The sequence below is a fragment of the Meles meles genome, chromosome 6 (genome assembly GCF_922984935.1).
Source record: "Meles meles chromosome 6, mMelMel3.1 paternal haplotype, whole genome shotgun sequence".
Classification (NCBI taxonomy): domain Eukaryota; kingdom Metazoa; phylum Chordata; class Mammalia; order Carnivora; family Mustelidae; genus Meles; species Meles meles.
Window position 1 is genome coordinate 31,994,170 of NC_060071.1, and position 26,602 is coordinate 32,020,771.

The 26,602-nt window shown below is 35.8% G+C and overlaps 1 protein-coding gene across 2 annotated transcripts in view; it reads right to left on the reverse strand.

The window, feature by feature from the left end:
- Positions 1-26,602, reverse strand: part of SCAPER (S-phase cyclin A associated protein in the ER) — a 514,148-nt gene that overhangs the window by 262,667 nt on the left and 224,879 nt on the right. For both annotated transcript variants that reach the window (XM_046009648.1, XM_046009649.1), the window contains exons 21-22: positions 25,635-25,771; positions 11,077-11,142 (exon numbers count right to left, since the gene is read on the reverse strand). In XM_046009648.1, the coding sequence (XP_045865604.1) occupies positions 11,077-11,142; positions 25,635-25,771 (203 nt within the window). The remainder of the gene's footprint in view (positions 1-11,076; positions 11,143-25,634; positions 25,772-26,602) is intronic.

The following is a 26,602-nucleotide window of genomic DNA, read 5'->3' on the forward strand; positions in this document are numbered from 1 at the left end:
CTGATTTGACTAGTCCTTTAAATCACTCATCACAAGTCTTTCCCATGGAGAGGTTTGCAACAGAACTTTTAGCAATGATGGGAATGTTCTGTATCTGTACTGCCCACTATGGTGGCTGCTAGGCAAATGTGGCCATTATGCACCTGAAGTATAGTTAGTATCACTGAGGAGCTAAATTTTAAGTTGTATTATTTATTTATTTATTTATATTTATGAGAGAGTGTGCAAGTGGGGGTTGGGGGTGGTGAAGGGCAGAGAGAGAATCTTTTTCTTTTTTTTCCCCAGAGAGAGAATCTTAAGCAGGCTTCATGCTCAGCACAGAGCCCCTTGCAGGGCTTGACCTCACAACCCTGAGATCATTATCTAGGCCTAAATCAAGAGTCAGATGTTTAACCAAATGAATCACCCAGGTGCCCCTTATGTTGTATTTAATCTTAATAATTTAAATGCCCACTTGTGGCTAGAAGCTATTTTATTGAACAGTGCAGAAGCACAGTCTTAACTGCATGAAAGAGGGCTCCTGTCTACCTGTTCATTGCCTATCCACAGCACCTAATATGTTAACATAAATGCACTCAAAAGATGCTTAATGATTAGTGTACTAAGAAAAAATTTCTTCTCTAATCTTAATAATATCCATAACTTCATAGGTTACCAAATACATTAATGTACATGATTTTATGTAATCCTATGAAAACAATGTCCATTAGTATTTTTCCCATTTGAAAAATGAAGAAACTAAGGCTCAGACAACTTCAGTGACTTTCCCAAGGTCTCACAACTGGTAAAAGTTATTACTAGGACTAGCCCTTTGGTCCTCAAATCTCATGCTTTTGTATCCAAACCATATTAATCAATTCAATAAGGACATTTTATTCACAAATAAACAATACCATAGAATAATACATATTTATATTACATGTAAATATATATATTTTTCCCCTTTAACAGCTTTTGAAGATTGAAAGCAATTAATGTAATGTACCTAACACCTATTAAAGATTGAAAGTAATTAATGTAATGTACCTAACACCATTTGGGAGTAAAGTAGACATTCAATAAATGATCAACTATTATTACTATTCATTGACAGAAGGTCTCAATCCAACAAAAGGAAAAAGGGAATATAAAAAACACAGAAATAGAATAAGAACAACATACTTCTTTCCCCTTCAATCAAATATGGGCTGGAGTCCCATCCGATTAAAGTTACTGACCTTATCATGTTGAGGAATATTGGCAGCGAACTTTATCGTGTGATAGATAAGTAGCCACTTCAGCTTTTGGCTGAATAAAGCCTGCACACCATGTAACTAAATATCCAGCCATAGCCATGGATGCATATGAATCTAGCAGTAGTCTTACCAAGAATGGTCACATTCCACTGAAAACCAGGGGTACTTAGGGAGGCAAAAGGACCATTTTAATTCACAGAATACAAGAGGCTTGTATTTCACCCTGAGGTAAATCAAATCTGGGATTCATATGAACCTACCCTTCAAGGAAGAATGCCAAATCAAGGGGATGCTTTGGTAACATGAGATAAAACTCTGTTTCATTCCCTGCCTCCACAGAAGTACCACAAATAATATAGCCCCTCTCAAGGAGAAAACCATCAGATTTTGATTCATACTATGAATAATTACAGACTGTCAGGACTTAGGCCCTGAAAATTATATTTTCCCTATAGGGGAAGAAAAGAAGCTGTTTAGAGGGTGCAGTTTTTAGTACGGAAATTGTTATCTGAGTTACTTCTGGCAGAAAAATTTTCTAGCATGAAAAGAAAAAGTAGAGGCTTTGTAACTCCTAACCTACAACACGAATATTATCTGTCAGATAAATAGCTTTGTGGAGAATGTTGTAAGGTCAAATACTTTCTTCTCAAAACTTAAACATTAATTCCCACAACAACTCCAACTTCAACTGTCATTGGTAAATGTGAAATGTAAATAAATTTCTGTAAGAAGCCCTAATCTGTATCACAGTCAAGTTTTGGTCAGTTCATTAGGATCACAGGGATGATTTGAAAAATGTAAGGAGATTGGGCCCACTTTAGAATATGTTGCTCTTTAGTATGATGGACAGAAGACATGAACACATTAACATTTTTTTCTTTCACTTTCTCGATTTGAAATGTACATAGTCTAAATTCAGGGCAATTGGTTCTCCTTCTATTTTTACGTAATATGTTGAAGGCTTTATTTCAAAATATAAGAGCCTAAGGAATCTCTACATAAGATCAAAAAAATCCGTGTACATACACTGCCTCCTATATTGCACATCTTTCATCTTTACCTGCCAGCATCCCTTCTTATAGAAAAAGAACCCATCTATCCCTTTTAAGGAACCACCTTGCCTTCACTTACATGGGTGTACTTGATGTGCTCACTGCTATCGGGATGTTGCTATTCCCAGGCCCTCGCTCTCAGTGGGAAGAGCTAGGAAACGTGTATATTATTTTATAAATAAATATTTGAAATAAATATCATATATATATCTACACGTTTACATCTATATTTCTATATAGATCTATATTTCTATTTCTATATATTGGAAAATACAATTAAAACCAATACCTATAATTCCAATTTGCTACAGGGTCTTTCTATTGTCCCTGGATATCTTTTTTCCATTTTATTTATTTTTTTCAGCGTAACAGTATTCATTGTTTTTGCACAACACCCAGTGCTACATGCAAAACGTGCCCTCCCTATTACCCACCACCTGTTCCCCCAACTTCCCACCCCTGCCCCTTCAAAACCCTCAGGTTGCTTTTCAGAGTCCATAGTCTCTTATGGTTCGCCTCCCCTCCCCAATGTCCATAGCCCCCTCCCCCTCTCCAAATCCCACCTCCCCCCAGCAACCCCCAGTTTGTTTTGTGAGATTAAGAGTCATTTATGGTTTGTCTCCCTCCCAATCCCATCTTGTTTCATTTATTCTTCTCCTATCCCCCTAACCCCCCATGTTGCTTCTCCATGTCCTCATATCAGGGAGATCATATGATAGTTGCCTTTCTCTGATTGACTTATTTCACTAAGCATGATATGCTCTAGTTCCATCCACGTCATCGCAAATGGCAAGATTTCATTTCTTTTGATGGCTGCATAGTATTCCATTGTGCATATATACCACATCTTCTTTATCCATTCATCTATTGATGGACATCTAGGTTCTTTCCATAGTTTGGCTATTGTAGACATTGCTGCTATAAACATTCGGGTACATGTGCCCCTTCGGATCACTATGTTTGTATCTTTAGGGTAAATACCCAGTAGTGCAATTGCTGGGTCATAGGGTAGTTCTATTTTCAACATTTTGAGGAACCTCCATGCTGTTTTCCAGAGTGGTTGCACCAGCTTGCATTCCCACCAACAGTGGAGGAGGGTTCCCCTTTCTCCACATCCTCGCCAGCATCTGTCATTTCCTGACTTGTTAATTTTAGCCATTCTGACTGGTGTGAGGTGATATCTCATTGTGGTTTTGATTTGTATTTCCCTGATGCCGAGTGATGTGGAGCTCTTTTTCATGTGTCTGTTGGCCATCTGGATGTCTTCTTTGCAGAAATGTCTGTTCATGTCCTCTGCCCATTTCTTGATTGGATTATTTGTTCTTTGGGTGTTGAGTTTGCTAAGTTCCTTATAGATTTTGGATACTAGCCCTTTATCTGATATGTCGTTTGCAAATATCTTCTCCCATTCTGTCAGTTGTGTTTTGGTTTTGTTAACTGTTTCATTTGCTGTGCAAAAGCTTTTGATCTTGATGAAATCCCAATAGTTCATTTTTGCCCTTGCTTTCCTTGCCTTTGCCCTGGATATTTTTAACTCTTCTCCAACAGTGAGCAATCTTCCTTTCATCATTCTTAACTTTATTTTATGTATTTGACCAGTTCCCCACATGTAATTTATCACCCATCCATCCACCCTTCCTTTCTTTTTTCCTTTTTCTTCCTTCCTTTCTTTCTCTCTTTCAAGATTTTATTTATTTGAGAGAGAGAGGGGAAAAAAAAGAGCAGGGGAAGGGTCGAGGGAGAAGCAGACTTCCTGCTAAGAAGGGAACCTGACATGGGACTAGATCCCAAGACTCCAAGATCAAGACCTAAGTCTAAGGCTGGTGCTTAACTGAATGAGGCACCCAGGTGCCTCCCATCTTTGTTTCTTTTTTTTTTTTTTTAATATTTTATTTATTTGACAGAGAGAAATCACAACTAGGCAGAGAGGCAGGCAGAGAGAGAGGAGGAAGCAGGCTCCCCATGGAGCAGAGAGCCCGATGTGGGGCTCAATCCCAGGACCCTGGGATCATGACATGAGCCGAAGGCAGAGGCTTTAACCCAGGTGCCCCCCATCTTTGTTTCTATATGCATGCTATTATGTCCCCTTGGGCTCTGACTCTCCAGTCGGAATGGTAATGCTTTCTCACCCTGCTTGGTTTTCAACAGCCTTTGTCAGACTTCCCTCTTTATTTTGGCTCTGACAGATTGTGCCCAGATGCCCATCCATAGAGGGGCTGCCCTCATTCTGCTCTGACCCACCACACCAGGCTGTGGTGCCCATCGCACATAGAAGCCCCCTTGCTCTGGCTGTGCTCTGAGCCTCCACATCTGGCCACCCCTCTTACTCCTGCGTGACTGTCCACCTCAGTCAATTCAGGGTCTGCCATCCCTCACTGTGCCACTGCTACCTCCAGCCATCTCCCTGGTGCAGATGGCTGCTTCAGTTCTCTCATCTAATGACTTCAGGATTAAATTTTTCTGGAAAGGGGAGGGGTAACTGGAGGAGGAGAAAAAGAATAATTTTCATTTATTAGTTACAATAATTTAATAAGGAAACAGTTCATCTACTATCAGGTTACCAAGTTCAATTAGTTACAATAATTTTACTTTTGGAAGCTCAAATTGTCCTATCTTTGTCCAGTAGAAAACTTTTAAGTTGGCTACTGATTCCTTTTAAAAAACACTGGCAGTCTTTGAGTCTTTTTTTTTAAATTTTTATTTTTATTAACATATAATGTATTATTTGTTCCAGGGGTACAGGTCTGTGATTCATCAGTCTTACACAATTCACAGCACTCACCATAGCACATACCCTCCCCAATGTCCATCACCCAGCCACCCTATTCCTCCCTGCCCCACCCCAACTCCAGAAACCCTCAGTTTGTTTCCTGAGATTAAGAGTCTCTTAAGATATGGCCCCCTCCCTGGTCCCATCTTGTTTCATTTTTTCCCTCCTTTCCCCCCACAACCCCTCGCCTTGCCTCTTAAATTCCTCACATAAGAGAGATCCTATGATAATTGTCTTTCTGTGACTGACTTATTTACCTTAGCCTAATACCCTTTGGCTCCACCCATGTCATTGCAAATGGCAGGATTTCAGGGGTTTTGATGGCTGCACAGTATTTCATTATATGTACATATATATATGTATATATGTATACATATATACATATATATATGTGTATATGTATATATAATGTATATGTATATATATGTATATATATAAAATAGATTATATATACATATGTATATATATGTATGTATATATGTATATGTACATATATATGTATGTATATGTGTACACACACACCACATCTTTTTTTTCTTTTTATCCTCATTTTTTACGTGGGTTTTTTTTTTAATTTATTTTCAGCGTAACAGTATTCATTGTTTTTGCACCACACCCAGGGCTCCATGCAATATGTGCCCTCCCTATTACCCACCACCTGGTTCCCCAACCTCCCATCCCCCACCCCTTCAAAACCCTCTAGTTGTTTTTCAGAGTCCATAGTCTCTCATGGTTCATCTCCTCTTCCAGTTTCACTCAACTCCCTTCTCCTCTCCATCTCCCCATGTCCTCCATGTTCTTTGTTATGCTCCACAAATAAGTGAAACCATAAGATACTTGACTCTGCTTGACTTATTTCACTCAGCATAATCTCTTCCAGTCCCATCCATGTTGCTACAAAAGTTGGGTACTGATCCTTTCTGATGGAGGCATAATACTCCATCGTGTTTATGTACCACATCTTCCTTATCCATTCGTCCATTGAAGGGCATCTTGGTTCTTTCCACAGTTTGGCTACTGACAACACATCTTCTTTATCCATTCATATATATATATGTGCCATATACACACACATACATATATGTGTGCCATATACACACACATACATACACACACACACCACGTCTTCTTTATCCATTCATCTGTTGATGGACATCTAGGTTCTTTCCATAGTTTGGCTATTGTGGACATTGCTGCTATAAACATTCAGGTACAAGTGCCTCTTTGGATCACTACATCTGTATCCTTAGGGTAAATACCCAGTATGCAATTGCTGGGTCATAGGGTCGCTCTATTTTTAACTATCTGAGGAATCTCTATACTTTCTTCCAGAGTGGCTGCATTAGTTTGCATTCCCACTAACAATATAGGAAGGATCCCCTTTCTCTGCATCCTCACCAACACCTGTTGTTTCCTGACTGGTTAATATTAGCCATTCTGACTGGTGTGAGGTGGTATCACTGTGGTTTTGATTTGTACTTTCCTGAGGCCGAATGATATTGAGCACTTTTTCATGTGTCTGTTGGCCATGTGGATGTCTTCTTTGCAGAAACTGGACCACATCTTCTTTATCCATTAATCTGTTGAAGGGCATACTGGCTCCTTCCACAGTTTGGCTATTATGGACGTTGCTGCTATGAACACTGGGGTGCAAGTGCCCCTTCTTTTCACTACATCTGTATCTTTGGGGTAAATACCTAGTAGTGCAATTGCTGGGTCATAAGGTAGCTCGATTTTCAACTTTTTGAGGACCCTCCATGCTGTTTTCCAGAGTGGTTGTACCAGCTTGCATTCCTACCAATAGTGGAAGAGGGTTCCCCTTTCTCCACATCCTTACCAACATTTGTTGTTCCCTGTCTTGTTAATTTTGCTATTCTAACTGGTGTAAGGTGGTGTCTCATTGTGTTTTTCATTTGTAAATCGCTGACGGCTAGTGATGTGGAGCATTTTTACATGTGTCTGTTAGCCATTTGTATGTCTTCTTTGGAGAAGTGTCTGTTCATGTCTTCTGCCCCTTTTTTGACTTTTTTTTTCTGAATGTTGAGTTTGATAAATTCTTTATGGATCTTGGCTACCAGCCCTTTATTTGTAATGTCATTTGCAAATATCTTCTCCCTTTCTGTGGGTTGCCTCTTAGTTTTGTTGACTGTTTCCTTTGCTGTGCAGAACATTTATCTTGATGAAATCCTAAAAGTTCATTTTTGCTTTTGTTTCCCTTGTCTTTGGAGATGTGTCTTGAAAGAAGTTACTGTGGTTGATATCAAATAGATTACTGCCTATGTTCTCCTCTAGAATTTTGATAGATTCCTGTCTCACATTGAGGTCTTTCAATCATTTTGAGTTTATATCTTTGTGTATGGTGTAAGGAATAAGGAGGGCATGTGTTGTTATGTGCACTGTGTGTTATATGTAACTAATGAATCACTGGACACTACATCAAAAACATGTTCGGTGGTTAACCGACCATAATAAAATACGAAAATGTGATTCATGTGCTTTTGTCAAATTGTTTCCCCATACTTTGCAGTGAAAACATTAGTTATTCGGGGGTTCTTTTCCTTTCTTTACAAATGTTATCTCAGTTGTGTCTTTTTGCTTTCTTTCACACTGATGTAAATGCCATGCAAGTCTTGTAGCTGTTTGGATTTACTCATTTTTTGGATTTCTTGGAGCTATCTGGTAATGTGGGTTTTTTTGTAAATGCTGCCATGGGTTTTTGGTTTTAATTATTTATCTTGTTTCTATGTGAGGATTTGGAGACACTGAAAAATTATGCTTCTATAGCTACTGACATTTTTTTCTAGGTTTATAATTTAAAGGAACATCCTGGTTGCCCAGTGGCCTATAGACTGTAGTAAAGAAAAGCAGAACCAGTTTAAAACTAATTAGGAGGCTACTACAATAACCCAGGTGTGAGATGATCAAAGGTTAGACTACAGTAGTTACTATGAAGGTAATGAATAGTGGTCAGATTCTGAGTATATTTTAAAGATGGAGCCAACAGAATTTGCTGATGGACCAAAAATGAAATGAAAAGACAGGACGCCTTTAAAGATTTTAATTTCAAAAGATGGACTTACCATTTCCTAAAGATGAGCAAAAAATATGAGGGGTAAGGTTTGGGAGAAAATTTCAGGAGGGGTCTAACTGAACCTTGTGGGTGTGTTATCCATGTGGAAACACTAAGCAGGAAGCTGGATATATGAGTCTGGAGCTCTGAGGAGAGGACTGGGGTGGTTTCATATATTTAAAATCCATCAGTGACTAAATGTTTAAAGTTATAAAACTGAGTAAGATTGCCAAGGGAATAATTCTGCATTTGAATTCTCAAGACAAAGGCATGCGGATGTTGGAGGTCAAGGAGACAAGAAAGAACCAAGCAAAAGATACTGAAAAAGAGTAGCCAGTTAGGTGAATCCAGAGAAAATTCTGTAATAGACTGTCAAGTAAAGGCTCCCCTTGAATTGTCTTGCTATCCAAGACTTGTGCAGTCTCCTACAGTGACTCTGGACTTGGTGAAATGACTTGCTTTGGCCAATGGGACATAAGGAAAGTAACATAAGCAGAGGCTTAATAAGACTTGATATCCCATATGAACATTAAAAAATCCTCAACAGAACAAACAAAATTAATTCAACAACATATTAAAAGGATTATCACCATGATTCAGTGATGCTTTATCCTCAAGAGGGCTGACCCAGGCTTCCTTATAGGGCAATCACAGCAGAGCAAGAAAGTGAGGTTGAAAGCAGAAGGCTCAAGACCTCTATGGCCAAGTCTTGTTATCACCTGTTGCTTCCATAGTAGTCAGAACAAGTCAAAAGGCCAGAAAAAATTCAAGAGGAAAGGAAACAGAGTTCACCTCTTGATTGATGGAATAGTGGCAAAGTTATATTATATTGCATAGGGGCATGCCTCCAGGAACAGCTCGACTTCTTCTGGCTATCTTTGTAAACACTATCCCACCATCATATATTAAATTTAATCAAATATTTGAATCTATTTCAAGATGGGATTGGGAGGGAGACAAACCATAAATGACTCTTAATCTCACAAAACAAACTGGGGGTTGCTGGGGGGAGGTGGGATTGGGAGAGGGGGAGCGGGCTATGGACATTGGGGAGGGGAGGCAAACCATAAGAGACTATGGACTCTGAAAAACAACCTGAGGGTTTTGAAGGGTCAGGGGTGGGAGGTTGGGGGAACAGGTGGTGGGTGATGGGGAGGGCACGTTTTGCATGGAGCACTGGGTGTTGTGCAAAAAGAATGAATACTGTTACGCTGAAAAAATTAATAAAAAGGGAAAAAAAAATAAAATAAAATCATAAAAAAAAATAGATTGTTTTTTAAAACTGCTTCCATCAGTTTACATTTTTATTCATGTGCTGATGCAAAATTCTTTTAACTACATAGGTACCATCAAAATACTATTAAGTATCTGTTAGCACAGACCTACCTCATTCTTCTTTTAAATTTTTCCTAGAAATTCTTTTATTTTTCCATACATTCTTTAAAATGATTCTATTTTTTAAAAGGTAGTTATTTTATTCAGGTTACGTTTCATTTGTAGGAGAATTTAGAGAATTTACTATACCATGTTTTCTATCCAAGAGTATAATTTGTCTTTTCCATTATTTAAGTCTTTTGTAATACCCTTTGTTAGAATTTTAAGGTTTTTAATTTTTATGGAAACTTCACATTTCTTAAGTTTATTTTTAGTTTATTTTTTATTGCTATTGTAAATGACGTTTATGTTTCCTAACTGATTATAAGAAAAGAAAATACTACTTTTGTAGACTAGATGCAGCATAACCTCAAAGCAAGTTACTCACCCTCTGTGAGACTTAGTTTCCTTAATGAAATTTATTGAGTTATTGTTAGAAATAAAGGAGTCAACACAGGTAAAGAGCCTGGAATGAGGCAAAGGTTCATTAAAAATTACCTATTATTAATATTATCACATTAATTTGGTGATCAGCCACCTTACTGAATTGATTCTCTAATTTCTACTAGTTTTTCACGTTATTCTCTTGGGTTTTTCAGATATGCAGTATCATCATAATCTTGATGATTTTGTTAACTTCACTATTTTACAAATTTTTTTCTTTTAGAATGGCAATAACTAATAGTTTCAAAACAATATTAATTAAAGTAATTTTCTGATCAGTTATCTCATTTCTCACAGGCAACAATATTTCTGTTTTAAATGTAAATAACTGCAGCATCAAAATGCTATAGCATATCTACACTAACCACTGGTTATAGATATCCTTCAATTTATGGCAGTTAAGTTCTTTCTTGAATTTTTCACTATGAGGAGTAATATTAAAATAGTCATCTTTGTTCATAAATGTTCAGGTACACTTTGCATTATTTCCCTCAGCAGCCTAAAGTAGATGTTCTAAGTTCCTGATTCACATTGCCTTTCAATAAGACTACACTAACCTGCAGTCCCATCAGCAGTGTTTTTGAGGACCTTCCTCACTGCACCTCTACTGGTAATATCTTTGAAAGAAGCAAAATGATGGTGGTTTTGTTTAGCTATTGTGTAGTTAAACTAACACCCAGTGGTGGAGTCTAAATCCTCATCTATCAAGTGGCACTGGCAACAGTCCTGAACAAGACCTCCTCAGAGCAAGAACCAGCACAGCACTGCCAGAACCTATTGTGTAAGAGCAGGAATTTTCTACCTGGGCACTACTGACATTTTGGATGAGCGAATTCTTTGCTTCAGTCTTGCCCAATGAAGAGTGCTTAAGAGCATCCTTGGGTCTCTATACACTTGACAGGAGTAGCACCATTTCTCCCAGCTGTGATAATCAAAATGTAATCACACACCCCCAAGCATAGCCAAATGTCCCCTGACACAACTGTTTCCTGCTAGACACCATTGTGTTAGAAGAATGAAGTTCTAGGCTTCAGATATAAAGTTTAGGGTCACAGGAATACAAGTTCAGATAAACTTCTATAAAGGCAGGCATCAGTAAAATAGAAGCAAAATGCAGAGTAATATACTCACTTTGCTTTATAAGGTGAGTCAGATCCAGAATTTTTTGTTTCCATTAAACTCTCATATTCCTTGGCCCTGAAGAGAAAAAACATTTATCACTGTTAGGTATTTTGTTGCCAATTTTTAAAACAAACTAAATCCCTATGTTTTTCCTGTCCCAGTATTAGAAACATTAGTGTAACACTTTGATTTCTGAGAACACATCTTTAAAATACTATAAATGCTACCAAAAAAGACTAAAAAATAAGTTTATTTCCTCATAGGATGAAGAGGAGCTTCATAACATTTCTCAGTTTACAGACCTAGTATAGAATGGGGCTTATTTTTCAGAAACGTTAAAATCATGATAATTAAATTTGAAATCATATAAGTTTCTACATGATAGCTGAAATACCTAAACAGTCATATGCCATAAGAGGTGTACAGTGCAAAACTGAATACAAGAAAGAGTTATTTACCATGAGAAATAATTTAAAAGGCAATGGAAATGACTACACACTCAAAGATTTGTCTTCTTCTGTTTTTGTTATTTATATTTGCTAAATACCTAAAGTCTGGAAAAATCTGAGATAACATTTCTCTGCCACTGTCTAACTAGGATCCAGCTTACTAGAACGAATAGGGAGAGCCATCAATAGTTAATCAATCAAACACAGGTGTCACTATAGCAACCCATTATTATTGACTTAATTTTAAATTTCTCCTTTTGAAATTTTGAAAAAAGAGGGAAATACTAATTTAAATTTTATTTGCTCACCCAAAGGGTCCTAGTCTCAAAGAATTAGTATAGTGACCTATGAGAGAATTAGTCACAATGTGTATACCAAACCAGACTGCAATGATAAAATAAGTAATACTTCAAAAAAAAATCATGAAAGATGCAAATTTTAACAGCTTTTTAAAAATATTTTATTTATTTGACAGAGAGAGAGAGAGAGATCACAAGTAGGCAGAGAGACAGGCAGAGAGAGGGGGTAAGCAGGCTCCCTGCCAAGCAGAGAACCCAATGAAGGACTCAATCCCAGAAACCTGAGATCATGACCTGAGCCAAAGGCAGAGGCTTAGCACACTGAGCCACCCAGGTGCCCCTATAACAGCTTTAATAAGGAAAAGGCAAACTAACACGGGTTAAACATGGGAGCAAAAGAATATATTAGAGTTAAACATTAAATTATATATTGTTTTCCCACCCACAGTGTAGGAGGGTTCCCCTTTCTCTGCATCCTCGCCAGCATCCGTCATTTCCTGACTTGTGCAACCACTCTGGAAAACAGCATGGAGGTTCCTCAAAATTTTAAAAAGTTAAAAAAGAGCTACCCTATGACCCAGCAATCGCATTACTGGGTATTTACCCTAAAGATACAAATGTAGTGATCTGAAGAGGCAGGTACACCCGAATGTCTATAGCAGCAGTGTCCACAATAGCCAAACTATGGAAAGAACCTAGATGTCCATCAACAGATGAATGAATAAAGAAGATGGGATACACACACACACACACACACACACACACACACACACACTGGAATACTATGCAGCCATCAAAAGAAATGAAATCTTGCCATTTATGATGATGTGGATGAACTAGAAGGTACTATGCTTAGTGAAATAAGTCAATCAGAGAATGACAATTATTATATGATCTCCCTGATATGAGGAAGTGGAGAGGCAATGTGGGGGTTTGGGGGATAGAAAAGGAATAAATGAAATAAGATGAAATCAGGAGGGAGAAAAACCATAAGAGGCTCTTAATCTCACAAAACAAACTGAGGGTTGCCAGGGGGAGGGGGGGAGGGGGAGGGGTGGTTGGGTTATGGACATTGGGGAAGGTATGTGCTATGGTGAGTGCTGTGAAGTATATAAACCTGGCGATTCACAGACCTGTACTCTTGGGGCTAATAATACATTATATGTTAATAAAAAATTTAAAAATTACTTAAAAAAATGAAAAAAAAATATATTGTTGTAACCTACACATGCTCATCACTATTAGCCAAGATATCAAGGCATATGAAAATGGGGAAATAACCACTGTAGTAGCAAATAATTGCGAACTTGAATGAAAGGGAGAAAGAGCAACACTTATGGAAGGTTAAATATATTCCAAGTATTCTTCCAGGAGCTGAACATCCATTGTCTCACACACAGTCCTAAAAACTACATATGGTATGATCCCCATTTTACAAAGAAGAAACTGAGGCTTAAGAGGATGTCTATTATATCAAAAAATACATTTATCTAAGACTTAGAGTGGGACGGATCAAATCCATTCTCTCATTCATGCACATACAACTAAAAAATTATCCAGAAAATTCTAACTAACCCAAAATGTGGATAATCACTTTTTCCTAACTTGACTCGTCTTGATTCACTTTTCAGCAATCAAATATTTATTTCCAGAGTTCTTGCTCTGTATAAACTAAGAGGTACAAACATAGCAAGGATGATGCATAAATGTAGTAGGAATATTCAAGGAATTTATTCTCCACAAGGAAGAAGAAGACATAACACTATGAAAAGATACCCAAGTCTATGAAGCAGAGTAAATGAGAGCTTATAATGTTGTGTAACCTTTATTTCCTTGTTGATCTTCAGTGTACTTGTCCTATCCACTATTTAAAGTGGGGTATTGAAGTCACCGACTACTACTGTTGAATTATCTATGTCTCCTCTCAATTCTGTCAGTTTTTCCTTCATATAATTTGGGGCTCTGTTAGGTGTATAAATGTTTATAATTATCTTTTTGATGAATTCACCCTTTCATGATTATATTAAGTCCTTCTTTTCTATTGCACAATTTTTGCCTTAAAGTCTATGTTGTATGACAATAACATAATTACTTCAGCTATATTATTTTGTAGAGGTACTCTGCATAAAATATCTTGCAATCCTTTTCACATTAAACCACTTGGGTCCTTATATTTGAAGTGAGTCAACTGTTAATTAAAAAAAAATACAGTTGAATCATTTTAAAATCCACTCTGCCAAACCAGAGTATTTAATGTATTTACATTTATATTTAATGTAATAAGTGATAAGGACTGGCTTTTGCCATTTTGCTATTTCCTATACATCTTTTGTCCTTCAGTTTCTCCTTATTACTGCTTTGTTTTGTGTCAGATATTTTGTGTCAGAGTACCATTTTCATTCTCTTCTCATTTCTTCAAGCATAACTATATGTATATGTGTATGTATGTGTGTATATATATATATAAAATATTTAAAAATCCTTCAGAGTTTCTTAAAGTGAAGGTGTCATAGCAACAAATTATCTCAGGTTTTATCATGGAATATATTAATTTCTCTTTCATTTCTGAAGTTTTGCCAGACATAGAATTTTTTGGTGACAATTTGTTTTTGTTTTTGTAACCAGGAAACTGAATATGTCATCCTACTGCCTTCTAGCCTTTATAGGTTCTGATGAGAAATAAGCTGTTAATTATATTAAGAATGTTTTCTATATGAAGAGCAGCTTCTCATTTGCTGCTTTCTTTTTTTTAAGATTTTATTTATTTGAGAGAGATAGAGTGTGAGAGCACAGGCGGGGGAGAGGGCAGATGGAGAGGGAGAAGCAGTCTCCCCACTGAGCAGGGAGCCTGACATAGGACTCGATCCCAGGACCCTGGGATCATGACCTGAGCTGAAGGCAGACACTTAACCAACTGAGCCACCCAGGTGTCACTACTTTGTTCTTGTCTTAACAACAGTTTGATTATAATATGTCATAGTGTAGATCTCTGAGTGTCTCTTAGGGTTTGTTAAGCTTCTTGGATATGCAGATTAATATCTTGCATTAAATTTGGAAAATTTCCACCCATGATTTCCTCGAATATTTGTTCTGCCCTTTTTTCTCTCTACTCTCCTTCTGGGACTTCCTTTCTGTGTATGTTGTTCCCATGCGTCTTTCAAACGCTGTTCATTTTTTTTCATTCATTTCCCCTTCTGTTCTGTGGAGATAATCTAACTGACCTAATTTCAAGTTCACTAATTCTTACTTCTACTTACCAAAATTAGCTGCTCAATTCTCCAAGTGAATTTTTCATTTCGGTCACTGTATTTTTCAACAACAAAGTTTCTATTCACTCCTTTTTATATTTTTTAATTGTATGTATTAAAATATAAATATAAATTTAATATATCATCATTACTATTCCCCAGTTGGTTAGATATTGTTCACATGGGTCTTTAGTTCTCTGGGCATATTTTAACATTTTAATTTAAAGTCTTTGTCCAGTAAGGCCAGTGTCTGGGTTTCCTCTGGGACACTTTCTATTCATTTTTTTTCCTGTGTATAGGCTAACTTTCTTTCTGTTTGAACACCTTCTAACTTTTTGCCAAAAACTAGACATCTTAAAAACTATAATGTAGCAACGATGAAAATCAAATTTTCCTCCTTTGACAGGGTGTGTTTTTGCTGCTTGATGTAGCTTCATATATTTGTTTAGTAACCTCTCTGAACTAATTTTCTAAAGTTTGTATTCTTTGTCATTATGGCCACTGAAGTCTCTGTTCAATTAGTTTAGGGATCAACTAGTGATAAGAGTGATTTCCTTAAATACCTGGAATGACACCCCCCCCCCAAAAAAGGTCTTAATCTAATATTTGTAAATAAGTTGTATGTGTGGTTGAAGCAAAATGACAAAACTCTGGCCAATCACAACTCTTCCTTAGCCTTCAATTCCTACTGCCAGAAGCCTGATGGTCAGCCAGAGATAAGACTTCAGGAACTTCTCGGCTCTTTTCCAAACACATATTCAGCCCTCAGTATGCCCTTCTAGATTTTTCAGAGTATGTGGGAGCTCTTCAAAGCCCTTATTACTCAAAGCATTTCCATTCTCAGCGTCCTCCAACTCCTACAAGGTTTTTGATTAGTCTATTTTTTGCTCTGTTTTTCCTTGCTCTGGACTATACGGACTAATATACTTGCCTTTAAATTGTTTTGACAATTGCCCCCAGGTAGCATCCCCAGCTCTGGGAGAATTCTGAGTTAGATGGAAGAATGGCAACATCCTTCAGAGACCCAACAAACAGGTCAAAACAACTATACATCTTTGAACGTAAGGTCAGATTTGCTCCCTCCAGAACTAGGTTGTATCAGGGATGCAGGTGGTTATCTTCAAAGATGCTCCTGAGCTGGGGAGTGGAAGGTGGAATCAGGGTAAATTAAAATGCCATTAAACACTCTTAATGACATTCAGCTGAGTGCTGAAAGGGAAAAATCTGCAGCCAAGAATACTCTACCCAGAATGAACTATCATTCAGAATAGAAGGAGAGATAGTTCCTTAAATAAAAACAAACAAACAAACAAAACTAAAAGAGTTCACAGAACCAGGCCAGAAGAAATGTTAAAGGGGATACTTTTAAGTGGAAAGAAAAGACCAGAGGTAAAAGTATGAAAAGTGGGAAACACAAAAGCAGTAAAAATAAGTATTATTTGTAAATATCAGTCAAAGGATTCACAAAATACAAATATGTAAGATATGATACCATATACCTAAAACACGGGTTCAAGCTTAAGGGCCCATCAGCTTAATACAGACTGCAATATACAGTCTGTGCTATACACACACAAAAAAAATGTAACCACAAATAAAAAACCAAAATCAACATGCACAGAATTAAGAGAAAGAAATCCCATATCAGTTTAAAAAAAAGCCAGCAAGACTCATAGTTCTTTTATCCATTTTTAAAAAGCCAAAGAAATCCTAATGATATGAACACTAGTCCCACAGTCCAATTTCATCTAATTTTTTTTAACAAGTGTTTGTTGAAAACATACTGGGTGCCAGCAACAGAGACAAAAATCTTCATAAAGTTTATATTCCAATGGGAGAAAAACAATATGTAAATAATAACCAAATAAAGAGGACTTTAGATGATGGTAAGTGCTACAGCAAAAAGAACTGCGGAAATGCCAATGATGCTGTCTGACAATTTTGTTTTCAGTCACTATAGACTAACTAGTATCATACTGGCCCTTCTGTTATGAACAATAAAAATTCCTAAAGCATGTGGAATTAGTGATTTTTATGTATAGACAACTAGTAGCCTAGGACAGTAATCCCTGAGCAAAAAGAAACAAATTAACTAGGTTCCCTGATTCCTTCATCTTTTGCCTAAAGGCACTTTCCAAATAGCTATCTATGAGGGAAAAAGCAAAACAGGATGCATGAGCCAAGGAGACAGTTGGAATTTATGCACAGAGAAAAAGAAGGGATGTGTGCAACAAAGGTCAGAAATCTCCAAAGGTCCTCTTTAAGTCTTTGGCCATAATCTATGAAGGAGCATGGCAAGACTTTCCAGGGCAGAGGAATGACCAACTACCAAGGAACTGTAAGTTCAACGATTACCAGAGTCTGCATAAAGCTGAGAGATGTTTGAGTTTCAAATGCTAAATTACAAAATTTATTGAACACTTTAGTTATTTAGTAGAGACTTTACAAAGGCCAAACATTTAGGAGTAGGGCCAATCTAGCTCTAGAATTAAAGGTTACTCAAAACCCACCTCACAAAACTCAAAATCAAGGCATGTAACCTGTATGACAAAATAAAATTCTATTAAGAAAAACAATAAAATCCAGACATACAGTAACATAGAGTTCATAATGTCCAATGAAAGGATAAAAATAAAAATAATAGCAACAAAATCAATGGGGAGAAAAACCAATCAATAAACCATCTCAGATGGAGAAATTACAAGTATGATGGACTTCAAATAAATTCATAACTGTGTTAAGGAAGCAAATGAAACCATAAACATATAAAAAGAACAAATCAGAAATTAGAAATAGGTAAACTGAAAGTATAAGGAAGAACTAAAAGGGACTCTGAAAGATGTAAAATGGCACATATGAAATGAAAATTTCAGTGGACAATTTTAATAGCAGATGACAAAAAGCAGAAAAAAACACTATATAAGGCAACAGAACTATCCAAATTGATGCAGAAGAAAAAAAATGGCTTGTAGAACAACATCAAACACTGGATTTTAAGTGCAACTGAAATCCCAGAAAAGAAAAAGAAATTGTCTGGCACATAAAACGTTTTTCAAAGAATAAACAAATAAAATCTTCAAAAAATTTTTTTGAAGAAACAGTGGTCAAAATTTTTCTAAATTTGAGGGAAAATATAAACTCACAGATTCAAGAAACTTAATGAACAGCAAGTAGGAAAAACACAAAGAAAACCATATCAAGGTATACTATAATGGAATTGCTTAAAACCATCAAATGAAAAATATACTAAGCAGGCAAATGAAAACAAGAAATATTGTATATAGTAAAAAAGGATTAGAATGTGTGCTGCCTTTTTTTAAGGTTTTATTTAAATTCAAGTTATTTAACACATGGTGAATTATTAGTTTCAAGCATTGTGTGCTGCTTTTTAATCAGGGACAACCCAAGCATAATCTAATAGAACAAAACTGTCAAGTGCTGAAAGAAAAAAATTTTATCACATAATTCAACATCAATAAGAAATGAAAGTCAAATAAACATTTTCAGGCAAACAAATGATAAGAAAATCTATTGCCTGCAATATAAAAACTGTTAAGGGAAGTAATTCATGTGAAGAAAAAAGGTAAGAGATAGAACCTGAGAACTACATGAAAAAATGAAAAGAACAGGGAATGGTTTTGTAAATTATGTAAAAGATACCTGGATAATTAGAAGGAAAAATTATAGTGGGATGTGGAATATACATATAGAAGTAAAATGTAAGGCAATAATTACACAAACAACAAGAATATAGATACTACTGTAAGATTCTAAACTTACAATTAAAGTGGTTTAATACTATATAGTTATCATGATAGTTTAAGGTTACATATTTTAAATGAAGCAAACACTAAAAATAGAGATACTAAATCAATAAAGGAAAAAAATGGAATACTAAAAAAATAATCCAAAAGGAGGGTGAAAAGAAGAAAAAAAAGGAATGAACAACAGATGAACAAATGATAGTGAAATAGTACACTTAAAACAACTATAGCAATAATTTCACTAAATGTAAACTGATGAAAAACTGCAAACAGACTGTCGGAAAAGACAGAAAAGACGCACATATGATGATTATAAGAGGTGCACAAAAATATGCAGAGATGAAATTACAAGAATAAAACTAAAAGAATGAGAAAAGATTTATCATGAAAATACTGAGTGGAAATGATACTAATATTAGATCAAGTAGACTTCACCATAAGAAATATTACCCAAAACAAAGAAGGATACTTTATATTGGTAATAGGATCAATTTTTCAAGGAGATAAAATAATACTAAATTTGTATCTATTTATCAACAAAGCTTCAAAATTTGAAGCAAAACTGGAAAATATTGAAGTGTGAGATAGAAGTGTGAAATAATCAGAAAGGTAAATATTCTTTATGTAACTGATACAATATGAAACAGACAATATTAGAGATACAATGTGGAAGACTTTAACAGCACTATCACCCAACTAGACCTAACTGACATTATAGAAACTACACCTACCACAAGCAATATATACATGTTCATCAAGTAAACATGCAACACTGACCAAGACAAACCAGATGCTGGGCATAAAACAAGCCTCAATAAATTAAAAGGAACTGAAATTATGCACAGTATCTTCTCTCACCACAGGAAATATCAAGACAAAAAGATATCTGGAAAGTTCTCAATTATTCGAAAATTTAGCACTTACATTTTTAAGTAACCAATAGGTCAATGAATTTGAAGTGAAACTGGAAAATATATATTTTTTTTATTTGAGAGACGGAGAGAGAATGAGATAGAGAGAGCATGAGCAGGGGGAGGGGCAGAGGGAGAAGCAGACCCCCTTCTGAGTAGGGAGCCCGATGTGGGACTCAATCCCAGGACTCCAGGATCATGACCCTAGCTGAAGGCAGCCGCTCAACCAACTAAGCCATCCAGGAGCCTGAAACTGGAAAACATTTTGAACTGAATGAAAAATAATACACAACATATAAAATAGGTGCGACATAGCTTAGAGGGAAATTTATAGCTATAATTGCATATATTAGAAAAGGAGTCAGGTTTCAAATCAGTAATCTTAAGTTTTTACCTTGGGAATCTAGGGGGGGAAAATACCTAGTAAGCATGGAAAAAATTAAAAACATAAGTGAAATAGAAAAAATAAAGAAAAGTCAATGACAGCAAAAGTTCATTCTTGAAAAGATTAATAAAGCTGATAAATTTCTGGCCAGAATAATCAAAGAATAATTATAATTCTCAAGAATGAAAAAGGGGGTGTTAGTATAGATTCTTACAGGTTTAAAAATGATAAAATATTTAAAGATTTCATTTTTTATAGAAATTTCAGGTTCACAGAAAAATTAAGAGAAAGTTTCAGAGAGATTTACCCATATATCTGCCATCCCAAACATGCTTAGCCCCGATATCAACACCTCCCAACAGAGTGGTACATTCGTTACAAGTAATGAACCTATACTGACACATTATTACCACCCCAAATTCATAGTTTACATCACAATTCACTCTATGCTGTTCTATATTCTATGGGTTTGGACAAATATATAATTACATGTATCCACCATTATAAGTATCATATAGAGTCCTTTCACTAACCTAAAAATCCTCTTTGTTCTGCCTATTCATCTCTCCCTCTTCCCAGCCTCTGGCAACCACACATCTTTTTTACTGTTTTTATAGGTTTGCCTTTTCCAGAATGTCATATACAAACGCAAATTGCCATTTCCAACAACATGGATGGGCTTTGAGGGCATTATGCTTAGCAAAGTAAGTCAAAGACAAATGTGTATGATCTCATTTTGGTAACCCAAAACAAAATAAACAAACAAAAAAACAACCAAGCTCACAGATGAAGAACAGACTGATGGTTGCCACATGAGGGTAAGCAAAATGGTAGAAGAGAGTCAAAATGTAAGAACTACCAGTTATAAAATAAATGTCATGAGATGTAATGTACAGCATGGCAACTATAGTTGATAATACTGTACTGTATATTTGAAAGTTGCTGAGATTGAATCTTAAAAAATAAAAAAATTCTATAACTATATATGGTGACAGATGTTAATGACTGTGGTGATCATTTCACAGTAAATAAAAACATCAAATCATTATATTGTACATCGGAACTAATATAATGTTGTATGTCAATTATACTTCAATAATCAATATAGAATTATGCAGTTTTTATATGTGAATTGTATAGGATGTGAACATATCTTTATAAAACTATTATAAAAATAAGTCAAGCAGAGAGAGTCAATTATCATATGGTTTCGCTTATTTGTGGAGCATAACAAATAACACGTAGGACATGGGGAGATGGAGAGGAGAAAGGAGTTGAGGGAAATTGGAGGGAGAGATGAACCATGAGATACTATGGACTCTGAAAAACAATATGAGGGTTTTGAAGTGGCAGGGGGTGGGAGGGTGGGGGAGCCTGGTGGTGGGTGTTATGGAGGGCACGTATTGCATGGAGCACTGGGTGTGGTGCATAAACAATGAATTCTGTTACACTGAAAAGAAATTAAATAAAAAAATACTTCACTAAAAAAAATCAATATAATGAACTTTGTTGATAAAATTAAAAGGCACATTTCAACAGATGCAGAAAAGGCTTTTCAAAACATTGGATATCTATGAAAAGAGCTCTCAGGAAACTAAGAATAAAAAAAGTTGCTTCAACCTGATAAAGGGCATTTACATAAAATGACAGCTAACATAATACCTTAACATGAAAAACTAATTGCTTTCTCCCTAAGAACAGGACAAAATCTTCTGTTCAAAATTTTGCCAAAGATGCAATACAGTGCAAGAGACAATGAAGAGAAGTAGGTGGTATATAATCGAAAAAGCAAAACTGTTTTTATTCTCATATATGTTATGTACCTAAAGAAATCTTATAAACACACAAAACTATTAGACCTCATAAGTCAATATGGCAAGGTCCCAGTATATAAAGTTAATACAAAAATCAATTGTTTCTATATACTGACAACAACAACAAAAAAGAATTAAAATTATTTTCAATAGCATCGAAAAACTAAAAGTGCTAGGGATAAATTTAGTAAGATATTTGTAAAACTTCTACACTGAAAATTACAAGATATTACTAGAAATTAAAGAAACTAAACACCCTAATCATGGGATGAGGACCCAATACTATCAGATAGATGTCAGTTCTTCCTAAGCTAATCTGTAGATACAATGCAACACCAAACAAAATCCCAACTGGTCTTTTTATTTTAGAAACTAAAAATTGATCCTAATATTTATGGAAAAACAAAAGACCCTGGAAAAAGAAAACAATCTCAAAAAAAAAAAAACAAAAAAAAACAAAAACAGAAACAAAAAACCAAAAAACCAAAGTTGGAAGACTTCTATTTCAAGACTTACTATAAAGCCATGGTAATCAAGACAGTTTGAAGACAGATGAATATATCAGTGAAACAGAACTGACCAGAAAGTCCAGAAATGGATCTACACTGCAAAGGCTGATTTTTATTTTTTATCAAGGTTTTAAAATAAAAGAATGATATAGTCTAGAAACAGACTCATACAAAAGGGAAGGTTCCTTCCTCCCTTCCTCCCTCTCTCTCTCCCTCTTTCTTTCTCCTTCCTTCCTTCCTTTCCTTTCTTTCTTTTCTTTTTTTTTTTTTCCCAAAATGCTAACAGTATAATGGAAAAAGAAACCTTTCCAGCTAATAATGTTAGAACAACTGGTTACCTATATGGAAAAATAAACTTGGACCAATGCTTCATATCATAACCATTAATCTATTTGAGATTAATCATAAGCCTAAATACAAAAATAAAACTTACAAAGCTTCTAGAAAAAAAAATACAGAAGGATTTTTAACTCTTTTTCAGAGACCTCTTAGAACCCCAAAACCCAAAACAGACATCATCACAAATAAAAACCTTTGCTTATCAAAGGCTATCTTCAAGAAAATGTAATAGGCTATTTCCAGACTGTAAGAACAAATTAGCAATACACGTATCTGACAAGGAACTTTGTGGTCAGAATATACAAACAACTCAAAAGTAAGGCGACAACTCAACTTTTAAAATGAGCAAATACCTTCAGGAGACAGTTCATAAAGAAAGATACTGAATGGTTAAAATGCACATGAAAAGATGCTCAATATATACTATTAGTCACTAGGAAAATGCAAATTAGAAACAGACTGAGATACGTTGACACTCCCACTGAAATAGGCTAAAATTTTGAAAAAACTAACAATATCAAGTGTGTACTGGGAAGACTGTGGAGAAACTGGAACTCCCACATATTGCTGATAAGCATGTAAAACAGTATAACCACTATGGAAAAGGGTGTGGTATTCCATATCTAGGTATTTACCCAGGAGAAATGAAAACATATATACTCAAAGACGTGAGGGGAGCTTAATTTACAAATGCCCAGAACTAGAAACCCAAAAGTCCATCAACAGATGAATAAATAAAAATTGTAGAATATGCACACAACGAATATGTACAATAATAAAAAGACTCAAACTATCTACATGCAACAACACTGATATATCTCAAAACCATACACTAAGCAAAAGAAGCCAGCCACGAGGGAGTTTGATTTCATTGGTATGCCTTTCCTGAACAAGAAAAGGTAATCTATAATCATAGAAAGCAGGTCAGTGATTACCACAGGCCAGGAGTGCTAAGAAACCCACCCAAAAGAGGCATAAAGACAATTTTGATAGGAGTATGGATTATATACTGTGTGCCCATATCTAGTATCTAGATTTGTCAGAAGTCAACAAACCATACTGAATAACTCTACATTTCACTTAAATAAATCATACTGCAGTGAAGAATAAAGTCTACAGATGGAAGTAGATATGTAAAAAAAATATTAGCAACAGAATTGTAGAGACTTTTCCTATAATTTTATAATTTTGTTTAATAAATTACCACTACTTATGTTTCAAAAGACAAACAAAACAAAAGTCAAGCTCTTGAGGACAGCCCCACCAAAAAGGGAACATTTAAGCAAAGACCAGAAGGAGATAAGGGATGTAGGTGTATGGATATATGTGGGAGGAGGAAACCTGAGGTTTTGAGAAGTGACATGATCTAACTTACATTTTAATACTCTGGCTAGAGAGGATTTGGAATAGGCTGCAAGGAGGCAAAGGCAGAAACAATGATAATAGTCACAGAGCTCATGCAGTAATTCAGGCAAGAGATGATGACGGATTGGTTCAGGGGAAGCAATGAAGTTAGCCGTAGTCAAATTCTGAATGTATGTATATATTTTAAATCAAGGCTAACATAATTTGCAGTTGGATTGGATGTGAGGTGTGGGAGAAAGAAAATCAAAGATGACTTCAAGGATTCTGGCATACAAAGCTAGAATACAGTATCCATTTACTCAGACAGAGAAGACTATGGGACAAAGGGGTTTTGGAGAGTGGGGTGAGGGAGAGAACAGGAGCCTGTGTTGGAGTAAATTGAAGATATTAAATTGGTGGTCATCCTAAATAGATGACATTCAGAGACAGGACTGGGGGAGCTTAGCAAGGGAATGTGTACACAGAGGGAAAAAAATAATTCATAAAAATAGAATTTCCGTGTCAGGGCAGCAAACTTCTTAGCATAAACTAGAAATGAAGGTCAGTAATACCTTCAAGTATACTGTGAAAGTATTTTTAGAAAGTTAGAGGAATCTCAAAAAATACAAACAAAAAAGGCTTTTCTACTCTTTGCTTGAATGAGTACTCTGCAAGTTTTCATTGATTCTGGAAGATGAAATGGACACCTTTAATTACAATCTGAAATTGGAAACTATAGAGTGATAACCACCATTCACCTTCTAGAACTATATTTCAATAATCCCACCGGTCAAGCTACTTCAACTTTGAAAACATCTGGTAATAAAAGTAAAACAACATATTTAGATTACCTTCTCCCAAAGAGCAAAAATTATCTACTACAGAGGAACTACATTTGTGTCCTGAGACTCATCATTCATCAGGTGATGCTCAAAGCATGTGAGGTAATGATGTACTACACAGCTGTCTGATCCTCGGATGTTACTTTGGAGGCTGATGATAAACTACAGGTCTGACAACTCACTTTCCATTTCAAGATATTTCTTGAACTTTTTCTTGTTGTGACAGGCAACCAAATTGATTAAACCTAGTCATGGGATTTGACACCACAGCCAGCAGACTTCTATTTGTTGATTGCTATTGATTTTCTTTGATACCTCATTTAAAAATCAATAGTTGGAAAGAAAAATAGGCTTAGTTTACACATACTTAAACATACTACTGTATGCTGGAGGAGGCACAAGTTTGGCAGGGCTTTGGCATCCAATTATAAGAAGAGCTCTTAACAGGTGAAAGCAAGGGCTTTAGATCGATATGCAGTTTTCTTTCTCAATCAAAGAAAGTGGCTATAAATTAGGCTCATCAGTATTATTTTCAAGGCTTTCTTAAAAGCAAACAAGTTGAAACTTTTGTGTGAGGCAGAGGGTCTTCTTTAGATATACATTAAAAAGGATATATCACTAACAGTTTCTGTTTTGTTCTGATTTGAAGGATATTTTTGGTACCTGGAGTTCATACGGGCTTTTATCTTTTTGGCTTTTCTTTTATTTTTCTGCCGCTCTTCTCCATCTTTCAAAGGTTCTGGTAGAGCTGCATTTTCAACCACAATGTCAATAATATACTTCTTTAAAGAAAGATGCTCCTGCAAGATAAAAAACGATGATGATGCTGCTGGTTAATAAATGACATAGCATTGCTACAGACTACAGTGAGTATAAAAGAGTATATAGGTGAAAGTAAAAGCAATTTTTAAGAAATTCTTGTTTTCACAATTGCTTTGGAAAACACTGAAGAAACTGTTTTACTTAAAATTTCATTGACTTAAGGAGGGCACGTGATGTGATAGGCACTGGGTGTTATATGAAACTGATAAATTATTGAATACTGTATCTGAAACTAATGATGTACTGTAAGTTGGCTAACTGAATTTAAATTTAAAAAAGGATTTCATTGACTTATCAAACCTTTGCTGCACATCAACTGTGATAAATGCTAAGGCTATAAGGACATATGATTGTCCCTCACAACCACACAGTGTAGAGAGGTTTAAAACACACACACACACACACACACACACACACACACACACACACACACACACACCCCTACAATATCAACCAACAAGTGCCAATTAGAAAGTTAGAGTGTTACAGGAGTTCAAAAGGGAAACAAAAGCACTGTTCACTGGGGGTGAGGAGGAAAGGTTTCAAGAAGGAAGTACCAGGTCTGCTATCTCTTGAAGGATGGACTGAATTTGAACATATGAGTATTGGATATATGTGTGTGTGTTTGGGCTAGAAGTTGGGAAGGGGGCAGAAAGGAAAAATAAAAAGGGCAACTCAAAAAACACAAGCAGAGATGAAAATAAAATGTGGTTATTGGCAGAGATCTGGTTTAGCTGGAGCACGCAGTCTGGTCCCACGTCCCTCCTTACCAATGTTTGATTTTATAGCCCCCACTAAAATCACTTCCT